This window comes from Podarcis pityusensis (assembly GCF_964106645.2).
Source record: "Podarcis pityusensis genome assembly, chromosome: 5".
NCBI lineage: Eukaryota > Metazoa > Chordata > Lepidosauria > Squamata > Lacertidae > Podarcis > Podarcis pityusensis.
In genome coordinates this window covers 30,295,312-30,314,750 of record NC_138032.1, presented here as the reverse complement: position 1 = coordinate 30,314,750, position 19,439 = coordinate 30,295,312, and the positions used below count along the sequence as shown (strand labels likewise).

Genomic DNA, 19,439 nt, shown 5'->3' with positions numbered 1-19,439 from the left:
AATAAAAGTATGTAGTGAGTATGGTGATACCAAGCCAGAAAAATATATATTCAGGTTTTGTTTCCAGATTAAATATGAAGTGTAATATTATTGCCCCTTCAAGACCAGAGTCATTGTCACATTCTGCATCTGTTTTTAGATATTTAATCATTTTGTGCCTCCTTAAATTGTGTATAAATTAAATTGATAATAATAATTCTGATAATCATGGGTCCTTGTTAATCTTTTTGATAATTTGACTGTGCCTCATGCACTGTTCTCAGAAAAAAAGCAACCAAGTTCAGATCTTATCGAACATTCCATAACTTTTCCTTAGGCTATCTGAATGGAATTCATGGATTGCAGTTTGAGAAACTGTGCCCTAGGACTTCACTCTCATATTATCATAGAACCATAGAGTTGGAAGGGACCACAAGGGTCATCTATTCCAACCCCCTGCAATACAGTAATTTTTTTCTCAGTGTGGTACTCGAACCCTTGACCCTGAGATTTAGAGCCGTATGCTCTACTGACTGAGTTATCTAGTAAAAACTTATTATTCTATATTAGATTTGACTGTTGCGAACTGAGTTGAATGCTCTTGTTAAAAAAGAATAAACCTAATCAAGGTTAGGCAATTGTCAAGGCGATTCTAGTTAATGTTTTTAAAACCCAGACAACCCACTTACCTATCAAAAATGAAAACTACACTAGAAGTTCTTGTAGTTTTAAGCATTTTTGAATTCTTTTGGATTCTCACCTTATGATCTTGGGGGCAGGTGGCCTTGGCCTTCCTTAGGACATATGTGCAAAAGTTGAAGAGATAATTGTTTTGTTAAGCCCACCAGTAATTCTTCTAGCCCAGTCTTTCAGCATGTTGTTCTTGCATGTTTGAAATTTTATTATTGTTTGCGAAGTACACATTTCTGCTATTTGGAGGATACAGGCCATTGTGACTTAATTCCTCTGTGTGAGATAGTGGGCTTTTGTGGTGTCTGCAAGAGAAGCACCTGAATATATTTTCTGTGCCAGTACTACGGTACCTGGTTGTCTGCATCCACTGCTGTGAGCAGGACTCAAATTTTAGAGTACTGGCAAATTATCAAAAAGCAATTGTTCCCTGTGATGTACCAAAAATGTAATACCACACGTGGTGGTAGATGTGCATGATCTGTTAGACATGGGCTAGTAACCAACAGAATCCAGATTTGAGTGGATGGTGCACGTCTCATAGTTGGATAAATTGTCCTGTGACTTGGAATCAATATGATGTATAATTGCTTAGTCTTGGATGTTAGGTTTTAGTTTTTTTGGTTGTGAGCCTCCCTGAATGCTGTGTTGGTGAGATACAAATCCAGGAAATAAATAAAATGTGATGCAATGGACTATGGGGTACAATGGCAGTAATTGTATTTTGTCTATATCTGATTAATGCAGTGCAACTTGGAAAATTTGCAGGTTGGATCTTGCATCTATTTAGGTGAAAGGGCAGCAATTATTTTTTTATAGTTGCTTTAATTTAGTTTCACATTTTTGTCTTTAGATTTCTGCAACGTTGTGGGTGAAATACTCAGCTGAGACTGAAGCGTCTAGAAACTGCTGTCCCATCGGTACCAACCACAACAATGAGAAGTCATTTAAGGTTTCTTTGTCTTGACACTTTGTGCTTTATTCTAGTTTAATTGTTCGTCACAGGATTATCAGATCAGCTGGTAAACACATTTTTATCTGGATTTCCCCCCACTTTCCCATTTAAGAACTGTACCTCTGAAAGTAATTATTGTATAATAATTGTATAATGGGATCAGTCAGTGCATTTCTCAGAACTCTGGACAGACTGATTTTGAATAAATCCTAAAATACATTTTCTTTGAAACAGGCTTTTTTATTTAATACTTGAGTGGAACTTGGCAAAAAATTATTTAAAGCTGCAACCATAATATAGTATGTCACCAAAGAGATTGTGGGCAAAATACAGCAAAGAAAGACTATATAAGCCACCTTGCTTCTTGTAGTACCAGGGTGCAGCTTAGAAAGGGTGAAGTGGGGACTCAACCTGCCTTCTCCCTACCCCCTTGTATTTCAGAGTTGACTGGGACTACTCGTTTTATCTTTAACAATCAGAGTTAGCAGGTGCTTTTGAAGAAATATAATTTAATTTTAGCTTTGCCTTTGAAACTTGTTCTTTGTTATTGAAACCTAAAATGCTTGCCATGATTTGTGTTCTTTCTTCGAGATGGAGAAGATAGACCATGTGGTATACTTTCTGGAAACTCACAAGTAGCAATTTCAGGGAAATCAAATTCCCAGGAAAAAAATGCTATTGGTATCCCACCTCCGCCCCCCCCCCCAAGAACTCAATAAAAAGGAAGAATTTCAGGGGTCACAGGATAAAGAGGTCTCTGGCTGCCGCCACTGCCGCAGCACCACCTCTTGTAGCTGGAGTCAGTCAGGGCCCCACCCACCCACCCAGGCCAGGTGAAAATAGACCAGCACAAAGGGGACAGTTCCTGCAGGACTTGGAGCACCCATCAGTCCTTCAGACCATGTCCAGTGAAGAGGAAAGACCAAGGTTGTGGCACTAGAACAAAGCCAGTATCTTCTTTTCAACCTAGATGCCCACACTATCGCAGAGGGACTGCAGGAAAGAGAGGCTTTAGAAATTAAGACCTGCGTTACAACAAGTTGGTTCTCTGTTGATTAGTAGAGGAACTGAACAATGGGGAAGACGCAGCTGATCTTTTTGTCCAGTGGGCCTGTGGGCTTTTTATGACCAAGCCCACAGGTACAATCTCCCTGCCCAAATTCTTACTTGAATTGTTTACTAGAAGTATACAGAAACTGCCATCAAGCCTTCTGCTTTGCACTGCATATTTCACGACAGAAATTGGGGCTATTGGTATAGCTTTCTCTTTACATGAAGAAAGGAATCTTTAATCAACTTCATAAATTCGTTAGTTTTTAAAAGTAAAGTGCCACAAAACTGTTAAATTCATGGATGTTAATTGCTGTCTGAAACTGGTTGGCAGAATTCTCTCTAATGTTGTGCTGGTACCAGGCAGGGATTTTCCTGTCCTCCCGGGCCTTTTAGCATCCATTTAAATATTGATATTAGCACATTTAGCTGCTATTTTCTTTGTTATGGTTATGACTCCTATATTATTTAGGTCTTTTAGTGCACATTGTGCAATGTTAAGTGCTACGATTCAATTTTATTGATAGCGTGACTGTTTGTTGAAGAGTTCTGTGTAAAAGTTTGCAAATCCCCTAGTTTGTAGATTTTGACCACAATCTTAATAGCATTAGCCAGGCTTGTCTGTAGCTTGCTTACTCCAGAACACACGCAGAAAAGTTGGCTGGGTTGGGTTTGCTGAATGTTGTGGTAGCCTTGGTTAATAATTGTGAAATGTAATTGCATGTAAAATATTTTGTAATATATTTTTATCCCATCGTTTTTCAGATAGCTTATTATAGCTTGTAGTAAAATTCATTTGAAGTACTATGAATGTAGTATGATAATTTGTGGCGAGAGCATGCCCTTCTATCATTATCTGAACTTTGGTTTGTGAGCTAAAAGCATACCATTTCTCTTGCTTTCTTACAGGCACAACAGAAGGTGTTAATGCAAGTTCTGCCAGTGAATTAAACATACATTTAAAGGCCACATAGCAATATGGCTTGGTAAGTAAGGTGAACAAGTAAGATGACATTTTATGATGTGCCATTTCTCAATGTTCAAAAAATGTTCCTAATTTTTTTTAAAAAGGGTATTTGTAAACACTGTGTCATTCATATTCCTTGCTTAATTTAGCTTTAATGTATGTCTATAATTTGCAGTAAGTACTGGATAGGAGGACTGCAGCTAGTCAGTTTGGTAGGAAATTGTGAGCTATGCGGACCAGTGGCAGATTCAGTAGAAAATTTCGGGTTTCCTGTGCTTTTTGAAAAAAAAAGTTTTTGGGGTTTTTTGCAATTTATTTTTGAGTATATTTTAAGAATGACTCTTCTAAGTATACTGAGAATTTTGTACTATCCTTTTGAACAACATATATTTGACTTTATGAGGTCTAGACATTGTTCACAGGTATCTTTATACAGTGGTACCTCTGTTTATGAACTTAATCCATTAAGTCCGTTCTTAAACCAAAACCGTTCTTAAACCGAGGCATGCTTTCCCTAATGAGGCCTCCCACCACCCGTGCCCTTCCACCGTTCATTGACTGAGGTAAAGTTCTCAAGCCAAGACACTATTTCTGGTTTTGCGAAGTTTGTAAACCAGATTGTTCTTAAACCGGACTGTCCTTAAACCGAGGTACCACTGTATGGGCTCAATTCAGATGTCCCAAACACATTCTCCAAATCATGGTTCAGAGGTTCGAGAATGTGATGCAGACTCCTTGTGCCTAAAATGCATCTTTCCTTCTACACTTCCCAGTTTACCTAATCATTTTATCATGATCAACCACTTGGCAGCAGTTTGCCTTTCAACTACGGATTGAAATAGGTTTGTCAGCCATTGCTTGGAGGCAAAGTGCTAAACATCATTTGTCAATTGGGCTGCTGTTTTGAATTTTGATTAGATGAACCAGGAACCCTTGGAGGAAAGCGCTAACCTTCATTTGACAATTAGCCCCACAATTCTGTGATTTTATGAGTTCGTCGTGAAAAATTTGGTTAAAGAAAACAAGAAAGTGGAAGAGGGACCTGTGTAGAGAGGAGGGGTAGGTAAATGTCTTTCTCAGTTTCCTACCTCAGAACCCTTTAACTGGAGGTGCTGGGAATCAAATATGGGGGACTCATACATGAAAGATGTGCTCAAACATTTAACCTCTCCACTTTTGCTTGGCCTTTTTAACTTTGTTATAGTTCCATAAATGGAATATGAGTTTTAATTATGAAACCTAAGTCAATGCGGTCAATGTGTGATGATAGTTTTCCCCCTTCTTTTCTGTTTCAGGACTTCATTGATCTTTTTGTGATATACTTTGTAAGCTACACAGGAGAGCATGAAATCTTCAAAAATGGACTCTATGAAGCTAAAGCATGATATCAATCCATTGCTTCTTTTTTTTATAAACTTTGTAATCTTGCTTTACACAGTTATAACTTTTATTCCATGGTATTTATTTTCTGGAGCAAGACATGTCATAGCCAAGTCAAAGCAAATTAAAGCTAAACCTGTGAGTTGCAGGCCAGGCAGTGCATACAGATCTGTTAACAGTTTGCATTGCTTAGCATCTGTATTATACCCTGGTTGTGATACACTCGACAAAGCTTTCAAGTATGCTAGGAGTAAATTTAAGGACAGAAAACTCCTGGGAACACGGGAAGTCTTGAAGGAGGAAGATGAAATCCAGCCATCTGGAAAGGTTTTTAAAAAGGTAGGCTATGTTTCCGTCTTTTTTAAAAACATCCCTTTTTAAATGGAATGTGAAGCAGAGATGAGGAACCTGTAACCCTCCACATATTGCTGAACTACATCTCCCATCCTCCCTGCCTATTCGCCATACTGGCTGGCACTGGTGGCCTTTGGGAGTCTGCCAACATCAGGTTCCCCACTCCTAGTGTAAAATATTTTATGTTGTAAGGAAGGAGTATAGACAGTGTATGTGCAGTCATGGTATGGAAAGCAGGCTAGTGTATGTTTTTGCGGCAAATTTAAATATAATAGTGCTCCTTGGTAAGTTTGATTTGACAGAGGGAAGCATGTCTACTGTGTGGACCTTTTCAGAACAGTTGGCTACAGATGAGTTCTCACAAATCATCTCCTGGGTCTTGATGGATAATTTGTATGTTTGCTACCGTTGGGTGTGATAGTGCAGTCTCAAACTTCCAGTTTACTAATCAAATTCATGGAGGTGGGTACATTTTTTATGGCTGATGGTCATCTACTATTGCTCTAGTTTTTCAAACTTTGTTGACTTGCACCCTTGCTGGGAGAAGTTCCCAGGCTTTAAATGGTGGAGGGGACAAGAAGGAAAGGATGCCCGGGGCAGCAATCGCCTGGAATCTTGGAGGGCCCCCACAGGCCGCACAATAGTTTGTGTGAAATAGCACTGTGGGAAATGGCTGGAGACTTCAGACTTGCTTATGATAGTAGAGAATCACTGATGCATGGCTTGAGTGGGTTTTTACTTTGTTTTCATGAACCTAGAAATCCCATTGCCAAGTTACTGATGGCATCTGCTCCTCCCTCTTTGACGCATAGCTGTCAACTTACAGATTTGAAAATAAGGGACCAGCAGCCTTGAAAATAAGGGACCTGCAGCCTCACCTGTTCCAGGCAATCCAGTCTTCCTGTCCTCCTGCAGTCTGGTCAAACTCATGCTGGTAGCTTCGAGAACACTGTCCAACCAACTTTGTAACCAGAGGTTCAACTGAATAGAATCTGAATCACATGCACCACGAGGCCTAGGCAGCCTCAACTTAAGATGGCTCCCCGGCCTGGCTTTGCACTGCAAAGTTTGCAGCAGCACGTGCAACAAAATGGCATCCAGCATTCAAAAACCCCCTCAGCTTGCATTAACTAGCCACACACAAGGCATGCAAGCTCCACCCCCCAGTCGTTCTTAGACTTCTTATTGGGTGAGCAACACAGCCAAGCAACACAGTTGGAGCCTCCCTCCTCCCTGGCCAGCAGGGAGGGAGGGAGAGGAGCTGCTTCCTTTGAAATTTAAGTGACATCATTTAAGGGACATCCATCAATAAGGGACAGCAGCGGGACATGGCGCTGGAATAAGGGACTGTCCCTTCAAATAAGGGACACTTGACAGCTATGCTTTGATGACTGTCCTGAACGCAAAGATCTGTTTGCCCAAGTTCTCCATACACTGCAGAAAAAATACTTGTATTTGACAGACCAGCACCTCCCAACTCCAAGTCCTTTGACTTTTTCTCTTGGCTCATTTTGGTGAAGGAAAGAATCGGTGTAAGTTGTTCATGCCACATCTTTTTCTTCTCCAAAACAGTTCGAGGTGCTCTAGTGGGCATTTTGGTGTTGGTAGACACTTCCATGTGCAGGAGTTAAACTCAACATTCTCCATTTAGTTCCAGTGCTTCAAAAATATTGGCCCAGTGCATATGTAAACCCAAGACATAGTTTGACTTAGTGCAAACAAGCAAACTGCCACATAAAATAATGGGACAGTTTTGCTCCTCCCTGGTTGTTTTGTCGCTGTACTGAACCAGGCCATGGTTTGGATTAATGTGTCATTCAGACATGGGTTAGCTCTTTTCAGACATGCCAAGAGCTGTGACAAAAGGTTGCCCCAAGATTCACATTTTGTGGTTTGTCTGGAGTGCTAAACTAGGAGACTGGGTTCAGATGACAACACAAAGCCAAAAAATGGCTTAGCTGCACAGCAAAATGGCCATTACCTGTGCAGGCAATGTGAACAACGACGCTGTAAAAGGGAGGAGTGCTCTTGTGATTTTAAAGTCTGGGTGATTAATCCCTTCCTAGCATGGAGGTACAGGTTTCTTATAGATCTGTTCAGTAGCTGTCTTTATTTTCTGTCCCAGCAGTCACTTTTAACTGTCCATTTAAAGTCTTCTGTTTCTGGAGAATCACGTAACTGGGATATGGTGTTAAACATAGCTTAAATTGTGCCTATAGAGTAGCATTATTAGAATTGAGAAGAGGTAGGAGCGCTCATTAGTGCCACAGCTGCTACTCTTATTAAAATTGTTGTTATAACTATTAATAAATAAAACAAACCAAACGTTATACACTGAACCAGCTTTTGACTTTCCTACCATTTTCTTAAAACAAAGGAAATTGTGTTAATGCCTGGCCAGTCCATCTTCAGGGGTCTTTTACCATCCCCATATAGAGAGACTGGGGACTAATCTTGGACCCTCTCTATGTGCACTACTGCTGAGTTAAGACCCTCCTTCACACATTCAGCAGCAGTGCAGGGAGCTCATCCAGTGAACAAATTAGTCATATTGCCCTTGTACAACTGCTCTCTAACCTGTTTTTTATCCTCTTAAGTTTCTTCTTGTTGCATATGGAGAATTTTAATAGGAAGCACGGGCTGCCAGAGGTCTTGAGGCAGGGGATGGATTGGTGATCATTGCGGGCAGCCACAAATACTGGCTTCCTAGTGAGTCCAGCTAAAACTTGCTATTCATGAGCACCGAGGGCTTGTGATTCATAAATGTGCATGACCCTCATCCTGGTTGGCTTGAAAAGTTACAGAAAACAAGTTGTTACTGCCTGCACACTGCTTTTGAGCATAGATTAACATTTTAGCTACTTAGTAAGTTTATTTTCTAAGCGTAATAAGTGGAATGAATGTTCAGTATGAGGGAGCTTTAGGTCATTCTGTTATGCAAGTTATTAAACTACTTGGCAGTTGCAAAATGCAGGGTTGGAACTGCTTATTCTCCTCTTATTTTTCTTTTTAAGGGAAAGAGGTGGGGACAGGGAAGAATGATCTGATTAAAATGTTGAGTTTATCCACTGGCGGACCACTTTTGAGTTGTGGGAGCATTGTAGTTCTTTGGCCCTGAAGTGTAGCCCAGGACAAGCTTTTCCAGGACACTTCAGCCCACGTGTCCTTCCTCTAGCAGACTGGTCATCTTAGTTTCCCTACTTTTTATAATAATGTGTCTGGCAAAGCTTTATGAAGGGCTGTCTTCCTTTCTGAGCTTCTGTTTGACCCCCCCCCCCCCCAAGCTGGATCTGGTAAGTGAGAAGAAAGAGAAGTGAGAGTTCAGTTCTTTGCCCCTTACACTCTAAAGCAGCTTGGATAATGTCAAGGGGGGACCGTGAACTCCACAGAGCTGACCTCCTCTCCACAATTGTGTGTGCCACTTTTTGGGGTGGGGAGAACCGATAGAACCTTCCAAGTTGCTCCTGCCCAACCTCCTGCAGAGAAGTGAGTCACATAACTGGAACACTTATTCCTTCAGCAAGCCTCATTCTCCCAGCTCCACGTCAGTGTTTACAGGGTGGCTACAATAGGGAAAAAGGAGTTGTCAGGCTGCATTTGGTACAGCTCACACAAAGTATTTTAAAAGCCATATTGGCTTTTATTGAACGTGCTAGACCACTGAAATGGTGAGCGTGGTGTGATGTTAAAAACAGGTTCAAATATCCATGCAGATAAGTCATTGGATAATTTTTGTTACTGCTTTCAGCCTTTTAGCTAAGATCAAGTGTAGATTTATATCATGCCCCGTCATCACCAGGTTTCTCAGGGCAGTTCACAAATACAAATACAATAACCAAAAACAAACAAAAACCAAGCTGTAAAATACAACTAAGAATCATAGCCTCCAATTCATCTGTGCTGACTTTTAGAAACATGCTGAAAACTTTTCTGTTCCTCCAGAACTATGCATGTAGTTAAGAGTACACCCCCCCCATGGTCAATTGATGTATGCTTTTAATTTCTATTTGTTTTAAACTAGTTTTTAACTTTCTATAATTTTATCGTCTGGTTTTATGTTGTTGTAAACTGCTGCAGTGTGTGTGTGTGTGTGTGTGTGTGTGTATATATATATATATATATATATATATATATATATGAGACATTATTTATAATACTAATGTCAAGAAGGCTCTCTGGTGAATAGCAATCAGAATAAGCACACTTGTTGCTATTCTGTTTTGTTCCATATGATGGCAGTATTGGATATGTTCTAGTTTATTTAAACACAAACAAAAAACCCCAAGTGTAGATTATAAAATCCTGTTTATTTTCAAGTGCATAATTGCTGGTGAATTTAACTGCTTGTCTTACTTTTTCCTTCCATTACTGAAATTTAAGAGCTTATGCATAAAAATCTAAAGTTTTTGGGAATATTTACAACAAAATTCTGCATTCCCATCTGAGAATTGTTTATTTCTTTTGTACTGAAAAATAGAATTTTATACATTTAGGAGAAAATTGCAGTGCAGTAAATGTTTGTAATCTTCCTCTGTGTCCTAAGTGGCACATAAGGTTCATAATTTTTGTCAAAACTCCTGTATGGAATCTGAAGATGAGGCTTTCCTTTTAATTCAATGAAGGAATGCAAGCTGAAGGGTGCAAGTTGCCATTTTGTGCATGTTGATTTGAATGGAGGTCTCATTGACGGCAGTGGGGGCTTACTCCTAGCAGGTCTTCTTAGGAGCACAACCTTAGTAACCTCATGGCCACATTGAAATTTACTTTATTTTTGATCACAGCAGAGACTCGTATTTGTACTTAAGTGTTATAACAGAAAGCACACACTAGAGAGCAGTGCTTATCTTTTTATGCTCATTTTTGTCGAACGCTTTTTGCTTGTGTGGTGCAGCACTAGGTAAATAGCCTTCTGTGTGTGAAATTGCATAGATTAGGCACCCCAGTCTCTTCCTATTAAAGCTGCTGTCGTGGTGTGAGGCAGGGGGCTGGCGACCACACTCAGTTCCTCAGTGGAGGAGACCAAGAGCAAGGCCTGTCTGGGATCTGGCGCAAACACTGTGCAGCATGGGCCCCTTACCCACAGTTGCTACTCCGTGTAGGAGCTTTAACAGGAAAAAACTGTTATCTGTTTTGCTGATCTGGAAACCCATAGCCTAGATCAGCTTTTTTAGGGAAAATGGACCACAGTTTTTGCAATCAACCGGTTGGACATGCCTGGCCTAGATGTATTAGTAACTTCAGTCCTTTTTTTTTATAAACACAAACGTAGTCCAAAAGGCTGGTATGAATCTGAAAATCAAAGTTGTTATTGGGTTTTCAATCTGAAATGTCTAATTGTTGATAACAATGAACACCCTTTGAAATCCCTTTGAAATTTAATTGAAACCCCTCCTGATGTTGTGAGTGGCAAGACTGCTTTTGGGAAACTGCCTGTTGCAGTCCTAGCCCTTGGTTGGCAGCGCACTTGCGCTAGCCAAGGCAGGAGGTGGGGTCCAGGGGCGAATGCCCCTTTGTGGGTCATTTGTGGGTCATCTCTTTGGCTGGTACAGCATGGATGCTAAGATTGGGCCTGTCACTATCATGTGGCGGTGGCAAGTCTGCATAGGATCTTCTGTCATCCCATCCCCACTCCAAAATGCCCTGCTTCTGGGGGGTTTCTGGTGGAGATACTACTGCTGGTACATTCCACCTGCCATTTGTGTGGGCACTTTGGGGCACCCCTCACCAGCAGGCCTTCCCCAATGTCGGAGGCTGGCAGAGTTTTCCTGATGGTGAAGGCCAAAGAAGCTGTGCAGCACTGAGTAGAGGACCCCTCTGCTCTATTCAGTATCCTCTCCAGCATGGTGGATTGGGGCTTGGGATTGTTTAACACCTGAATTCTTCTTGAATAGCACTTACAGATAATTGATACAATTCTGATACCGTATTGGCTTGAATATAAGCCACACTTGCAAAGAAGCCACACCTTTAAAATTCAAAGGGGGGGGGGAAGACAATACCCGAATATAAGCCACTCCCTTAAAATTGGGTTGCAGGCTGAAAATTGCTGCGGTTGGTAGAATTGTAACTCTTAGCCAGTTTAAGGCTTTGATCTTGCAAGCCCGCAAAAGTTACCGTACAATTGCTAAAAGTGCAAATTGCAATTCAATTGCTACATTTCCGCAGGCACTCACACCCGCAAATGGCAAATGAACCGTCTTAAGCTCTCAAATAGGCAATGACACATTTTTTTGTTCCGTTTCACCGTATGTCTGTTTCAGCAGTGATATCGTAAAAGCCCATTTTTGTAAGGTTGCGAATTTAAGCCGCACTTTCACTTTTCATGGTCGGAATTTGGGGGAAAAAGTGAGGCTTATATTCAAGACCAATATGGCATTTGGTATAACAAAATTATTCCATTCACTTGACTAGGGAGATAAGAAACAGTTCCGTACCCTTCCTTTTCTGTATTGTATTTTTATTCATATAGCACCACTTTGCACGGTAAGTTTTGGAAAGTAACCTATGCAAAATGTCATGTCTGCGTCTCATGGGCCTTTCAATCTAAATATTGTTAGTCAGGAAAACAAACATGGAGATGAAAGACAAAGGTAAGCAAGTACACAGAAATGCGGTTATGCATGCTTAGGCTTGTTTGTGATTTTTTAAAAAGTCTTTTTTTTTTATTAAGGTTATCCTTGGAAAATATATGTGGCTCTCGTACGATGATGTTTTCAATAAAGCGAAAAAATTTGGAGATGGATTAACTGTGTTGGGCATTCAACCGAAGACGAACATTGCCATCTTCTGTGAAACTAGAGCAGAGTGGATGATCGCTGCCCAAGCTTGCTTCATGAACAACTTCATACGTAAGCATTTTTTAATGGCAATATCAGTTTTTTTGTGTGCTTTTGGATACACTGAGAAGGTTTTCCTAACACTTTTAATGACTTGTGTAGGGCAGCTACTATTGTCCCTAAATTAGTATGATTAAGTTTTGTTTTGAAGATTCTTCCTCTGTCTCCTCCTAGGACTTGGGTTGCCATCTCCATGGAATTGCAAAGATACCAATTCCTAGGATGAGCCGATGGTTAACCTTCTGGCTTTGGGAAGGGTGGGAATTTCCCTTTCTCACACAGCCTTTCTTAGGTTCGGTTTCCTCCAAGCACATGTGACAGTTTTGGAGGGCAGGCAGTTTTCTTCCAAGCATCACACTTCTTTCCAGCCCGGAAAATCATCGTTACAAGTCCAATTCCAGTTCATTTGTGCAAGAGCAGTGCTTCAGCAGTGCTAGAGCATTAGGAAGAACTTTGTGACAGTAAGAGCTGTTTGACAGTGGAACGGACTACCTTGGAAGGTACTAGACTCTCCTTCATTGCAGGTTTTTAAGCAGAGGTTGGATGGTCATCTGTCAGGGATTCTCCACTTATAATTCCTGCATTGCAGGGGGTTGGACTGAAAGGCCTTTTGGGTCTCTTCCAGCTCTACAACTCTGTGATTCTAAAGGACACCAATAAAAGCATCTTCCTTGGTAAGAGGCAGAGAACAATGTCTGTAGAAGACTGAACAATTCTTTCCGATTTTTATATATTTGTATTGTATGTTCTCACCAAAAAGTTAATAGGAGCAATTAAAAGACCCTTTCATGGTAAAAACAGCAAACGTATATGAATGAAATTTGTTTCATTCAGAGAACAGTTTTGCAGAATGTTAAATTACAACTCAAAAGAGAAATCACTTAAAGCCCAAGTAGAAAAAGGAACTGAGACTGGTATAATAGGCCATTGTAAGCAATTGCAAAAAGCACTTTGCAGATTTGGTAATTCTTCCTTGGCAGATTATTATATATAGCTTCTCTATAGCTGTGGGAGTAGCTTGTTACAGCTTTTCTTTCAACGGAAGCTTTGCTGCTTCTGTCTCCCCTCATAGTTTTTGCTCTAATTACTTCAGTATATTCTGAGGAAAATAGAACTGACACCCATATAAAAGGAAAGCATCTCTTTGAATGTAAGCTGGACATGTAACATGTATCTTTGCAAAATCTCCACAAGCTTTGCGTGTAGTACTTTTGCTACTTTCTGGAGCTGCAGGGCTTGGCAAGAGCATGGTCCGGGCTTGGGCAGTAGCCCCCTTCTCCAGTGTAAAGATGCAGCTTTTGGAGCTAAGCCAGTGGCAGGAAGTGGCTGCTGACAGGGGGGCTGCCTGCTATTGTTTCTAGACCAGGAATCAATGACATCGTGCCCTCCTGATGTTATGAACTGTGACTCCTGTCACTCCCAATTATCATTGGCTGTGCTGGTTGCAGCTGATGAGAGTTGTAGTCCAAAATTCTGGAAAGTACCAGTATCATGGCTACTTCTGTTCTAGACGATGGAATAAAAGAAAAACTAGTACAGCTTCCATTATTGTACAGGCTATGTAGTGGTAGTTGCTTCCTCCTCCTCCTCCTCCTCCTCCTCCTCCTTCTTCTTCTAACACCCTATACCCACAGGTCTCAGGGTGTTTCACAGGATAAAATCACAACATAAAACCACAAAATATACTTAATCAAAATAAAGACAAGAACAACCCAATGGTAGGGAAATGGTAAGCTTAGAGGAAGTTCAAGCTTGACATTCCCATCTTCCATTTTTTGTTGTTCTTTTCCAAATGATACTTGGTGTGTCTTAGTTACTGAGCATGCTCAGTCCCCTTTTTTTTGGCAGTGGGGAGAGACTCATTATGGCTCTTTATTTTTAGGGTTTTTAAAAAAGGTAGTTTATTAAACCTTTGCCTTTCCCTGTTCCTCAGCGAATGAATGTTTTCCCCTCCGAGTACCATTTCTGTCAGCACTCCGCAGCTTAGTTCACTACTAGATTGAGTGATGATCTTTGCTTCTTTTTTATTCATTAATCTCACATCTTTATTGTGTAGCCAAGGGCTCTCACCAAATCATACAATACTACAATAAAAAAGTGCACCTCTCATAAAAAATTGCAGTATCCGATATCTTTTACAACAATAAAAAATTCAACACTCATAACCGTAAACATTTCCTAGAAAAAAAAAGGATTTTACCCACTCGCAGTCGTATTCTGCATTTAGTTTCAGAGCCAACAGTTCTCTGCTGTCTGTGACTTGCTTCATCCACCTTGATTATTAAATCATTCTGGCAATCAAGCATATGGGATTTCCATGAATCACAAATATTGGAGTTGCAAGGAACCCTGAGTGTCAGCTAATCCAACCCCCTGCAGTTAGGAATCTCAATTATTTTAATAGACAGAATCACAACTAGAAAGCTAGCTGAGTCAAATATGATCTGATAACTACTAGCTGACTTGGCTGCTTCTGCTCTGCATCTTCCTTCCCTCCATGTTCATCTCTGTGGTTCCATGGTAAGTTCCTCCTCCATAACCACCTTGTTCACCAGTATGCCTTTACCTGGCCATGCCTGTCATAGTTATGTAGAGTTTAGTTCCCTCCTCCAGTGATCTGTGGAGCACATGGGGCATGCACAATATCCTCAGACCTCTTGGAATATGTTTATGAAAGTAATGGAAATGCTCCTATACTCCATTTTATAGCTGCTTGTAACCCTGTCATACTGTACACAAATACAGTACATAATGCATTTCCAGTGCATTCTCTCCCTTGTCAAACACTCAATAATTGAAAACAACAGCTATCCACATCACATTTGCAAATCCTTATTGTGAATCAATAGAGACTTAAGTATCAACACAAGTAATATCTATTTTGGTTCTATGGCATACACAAATTATGGTTTGCCTAGGTTTGGGTGAAATTGCAAATTATTGTTTGCTGACACCTTGGAGCTAAGAGAGGTAATCAGAATTGTGGTGTGGTAATAAAGCTCATAGTCACAAAGCCATCGTTCATAATTTGGCGTGACATCTGAACTAGCTCAGTACTTGCCTGCAGGGGGCATTGTGGAAAACACTGCTGCAAAGAAATAAATTACACTGGAAGGCAGCATTATGGATAGTCCCCCCCCCCTCTGTTTGCCTTAAAAAAAATAAGGAGAGTTATTAAAGTACCTAAAAGCTGGATGGATAGATAGATAGGTAGATAGACAGACAGATAGATAGATAGATAGATAGATAGATAAAAAGCACCATCAGAAATACTGCAATTCTGTGGCAAGTTCCACTTAAGACCTTTATAAAACTTTTAACTTTCAAAAGGGTCAGTTTAAGGTAACGTGATAATGTAGGGAAATGCTGAAATGTGTGGAATCAAGAAATTTGCATTTGAAAGGGGGGTTGGTAGGAAGGGAGATGGTGGGGATTTAAGTGGATGTTTCAAGTTTCTGAGACGTGCTTCAGCTCACAGCGTGACACAGCATTTGGTGATGTCAAATGAATGAACTTGGCTGACTTGCTTGCTGGCAGATGGTAATATTGTCATATGCTTTTCACGTAGTCATTTCTGAAACTTGAGTTGCAGGCAGTGAAACGCAACGAATTAAATTTTGTTTAATTTTTCAAGGAAATATGTTTGCTAATCTAGATTTGGCCAAGTACTGCTCTTCATTCTTCTGTGGCACATGTCCCCTCCATCTACTAACTGCATTTTAAACTTCACTGTTATTTTAAAGGATTTTTCTGCCTGATTGTTATGGTAGCTTATGTGCATATTTAGCCAAAACTGCCCTGATTTTTGTTCTTGATAATATTTTATTCCTTAGAGATAAGTGAATGAACACTGTTCACGGTCCAATGGGACAAACAGTAGAGCATGTCCCTTAAATTAGCCCCACCCTCCCCTGCCCAGAATTAATTTCTTTAAGCACCGTATTTTTTGCTCCATAAGACGCACTTTTTTCCTCATAAAAAGTAAGGGGAAATGTGAGTGTGTCTTATGGAGCGAATGGTGCTGCGCAGAGAGGGAGAGCTGCGCAGTGCCCCTTCAGTGAAGCGGGAGGAGGAACAGGAGGGGCTCCTTCTGTTCCTCCTCCCCACTTCGCTAAAGGGGCGCTGCGCAGTTCTCTCTCTCTGCGCAGCACCCCTTGAGCGACGCGCCTGTCCTGCGAAGCCAGAGGAGGAACAGGAGGGGCTCCTTCTGTTCCTCCTCCCACTTCGCTGAAGGGACGCTGCGCAGCTCTCGCTCTCTGCTCAGCGCAGTGCCTCTCCTGGCTTCTGCCTTAGCCGCTCGCAGCCTCTTCGGGCAGGGGGAGCCTTCATCCCGCTGCCCTGAAGAGGCTTGGCATGGCTATCCCATAAGTCAGAACAGCCAGAGGCCATCCCAGAAGCCAGATCCCTCTTGCTGTTCTGGCTTCTGGGATTCAGAATATTTTTTTTTCTTGTTTTCCTCCTCCCAAAACTAGGTGCGCCTTATGGTCTGGTGCGTCATATGGAGCGAAAAATGCGATATTTGAAAATAGCTCCATAACAAGTCTTGGAAAGCTTTTTCTGCTTTGTCATTGCTAGAAAGTAACAAATCTACACCTGGTGGCTTCTACTTTACAGTTTGTAACACTATAATTTTTAATCAGATTTTATGTGTGCATAGAGAAGTGCTATATACAGTGTTAAGTGGCAACTCGGTGGATCAGACTGCACGATAATCACTTGCAGCTGCTGTGGCTCACTTCATCTCTTTCTCCATGACATCAGTGCAGCATTTTGTAAACTGGACAAGCTTCTTGACTTCATTAACTGGCTAATTGTTTTTCACTTCGTTCATCTCCCCCCCCCCCCTTTCTCCCTCCAGTTTTTAGGTGAATAATATCAATGGTTTTTTGAGATATTATACTCTTTCTTCCTCAGCTTGCTGAGAGCCTGCTAGGGAAATCTTGTGTTTATATAATGAGGGTCATTGGACTGAGCACAGAGAGCACATGGGAACTAATAAAGGCAATCTTTTGTACTTTGCTCCCACCAAATTAAAGAAAACAATGTACATGTGTACTTGCTTTGCAACAGTTTGGAATTGTGTTCCTTGTTAAATACCCTCATGGCAACCATTCAGATTTCTGAATCAAGGAAAATGGTTTTTGTTGTAACCAGTGACTCCAAAGAACTGCATTGCAACTAATAGCTGAATTGTATGCCTGGGACTATCAATTTCAGGACCTTGTATCTGAGTATAAGGTTGCAATTCTACAGCACACTTCCCTGATGAAATGTCCTGTTAAACTTTGTTTAGGATTACACTACATGGTTTTGATTTATCAACATACAAGGCTGTTTTTCAGGTGCAAATGCACGCTTCAAAATCCACAAGCAAGCAACAGCAAATTCTTTCGCAGCAAATATGTGTGCATATCTTTTAAAAAGCGCTTTACAATCCCATACCGTATAGGTTAATTGCTGTTTATGTATATAAATAGACATCTTAAACATGTTTGCTGAGATGTATGAGCTGATGTGCATGTTATAGCTTTAAGCTGAGACTACTGGAAACCGTTTTGTTGTGTTAACGTACTTCTGCCAAGCCCAGGCTTTCATTCTGACACTTTCATTCCCAGGCTACTGCTATGGCTTCTGGGAAGTGGCTGACACTGACACAGAAACTCTCCATGCATAGGACCAGAATGATGAGATGGCTGGCATTACATAGCACAGCTACAGTTGGGGTCAGAAAAATGGCAGAGGCTGCTTTTTAAAGCACTTTGCACAATAATCAGGATGTTATAGCAGAGCTTGCTTTCAAGTGAGCAGCGAATATACACAGCTCTGATGTCCATAAAGCAAACCCATTTATATTTGTAGAATTCCCGCATTGATCCAGATCCTTGTGCACAGCAGTGAGTTGCATACAGAGTGCTATGTATGAGGTCCTTTCCTGCCAAAGTAATAAAGCAACCATCTGTTTTCTCAGTGCTGAGGAGACTAGCTGAAAGCAAAGTCCCCAAGCAGGTGATCAGAGTGCCATATTCCTGCAAATATTAGATACTCCTTCCGCCACTGCAAAACCAAATTTTGCTACATCACAATACAGTGGTACCTCGGGTTAAGTACTTAATTCGTTCCGGAGGTCTGTTCTTAACCTGAAACTGTTCTTAACCTGAAGCACCACTTTAACTAATGGGGCCTCCCGTTGCCGCCGCGCCACTGGAGCACGATTTCTGTTCTCATCCTGAAGCAAAGTACTTAACCCAAGGTACAATTTCTGGGTTAGCGGAGTCTGTAACCTGAAGCGTATGTAACCTGAAGCGTATGTAACCTGAGGTACCACTGTAACTTAAATATAATTGTGGCCAATGTTACTTGCTTTTCAAGTTTGTTTGGAGAATAATTGTATGCCCGAATTAACTCTTAAAGCAGGAGTTGGCAAAAAATGTTTAGCCGCAGGCTGGTCCACTGTCCCTCAGATCTTGTGGCGGACCAGAGAAGCAGCTGCCGCTGCTGCTTCTCATGGGTAGGCAGAGTGAGCTTGTCTGCTCTGCTCTCTGGCCCACAGGAGCACCAGGGCAGCGGTGGAAGATGAGTGGTGCGAAAGGGCTGGCTCTGGACTGCTTAAAATGGCGCTCAGCCAGCTCAGCCCAGCCCCCTTCCTCCTCTAGGCAGGGCGGGGAGAAGCCAGGAGGAGGGAGGGAGGCACCGCCGCCACGGTGTGTGTGAGGAAGGGGGGGGGAATGGAATGGCACAGGGAAAAAACGGCACAGCCCGAATGAACAGAATCTCCATGCCGATCCACGGACAGTCCGCAGGCCGGATCTTGAAGGCAAATGGACCTGATATGGCCTGCGGCCCTTAGTTTGCTGACCCCTGTCTTAAAGTAATTACATTAAGATATTACTTCACTGGGATAACTCAGTTGGTAGAACGTGAGAGTCTTAATTTCAGGGTCGTGGGTTCGAGTCCCACATTGGGCAAAAGATTCCTGCATTGCAGGGGGTTTGAGTAGATGCCCCTTGTGGTCCTTTCCAACTCTACAGTTCTATGATCCGATGATAATATGGGAGGGAAGTATCTAAGGTGGAAGTCCTTTCTGTGCTCTGTGCTCTCATATTGTGTTGAGAGTGCGGTGTAGAACTAAAAAGTCACATGACCTCTTCTGTAAAGAAAAGAAGAGGGATCCTGCTAGTGTGGCTTGGAAAATAAGACCTCAATTCTTCAGAGTACAAATATGCATAGT

The 19,439-nt window shown here is 41.4% G+C and overlaps 1 protein-coding gene across 6 annotated transcripts in view; it reads left to right on the top strand.

Moving 5' to 3' along the window:
• Window positions 1–19,439, top strand: part of ACSL3 (acyl-CoA synthetase long chain family member 3) — a 53,759-nt gene that overhangs the window by 14,660 nt on the left and 19,660 nt on the right. For 5 of the 6 annotated variants that reach the window (XM_081006896.1, XM_081006895.1, XM_081006893.1 and 2 more), the window contains 4 exons: window positions 1,523–1,621; window positions 3,584–3,660; window positions 4,937–5,360; window positions 12,046–12,223. In XM_081006896.1, the coding sequence (XP_080863022.1) occupies window positions 4,986–5,360; window positions 12,046–12,223 (553 nt within the window). In that variant the 5' untranslated portion in view covers window positions 1,523–1,621; window positions 3,584–3,660; window positions 4,937–4,985. Of the gene's footprint in view, window positions 1–1,522; window positions 1,692–3,583; window positions 3,661–4,936; window positions 5,361–12,045; window positions 12,224–19,439 lie in introns of all 6 variants that reach the window. The other variant, XM_081006898.1, reaches the window with a different exon arrangement.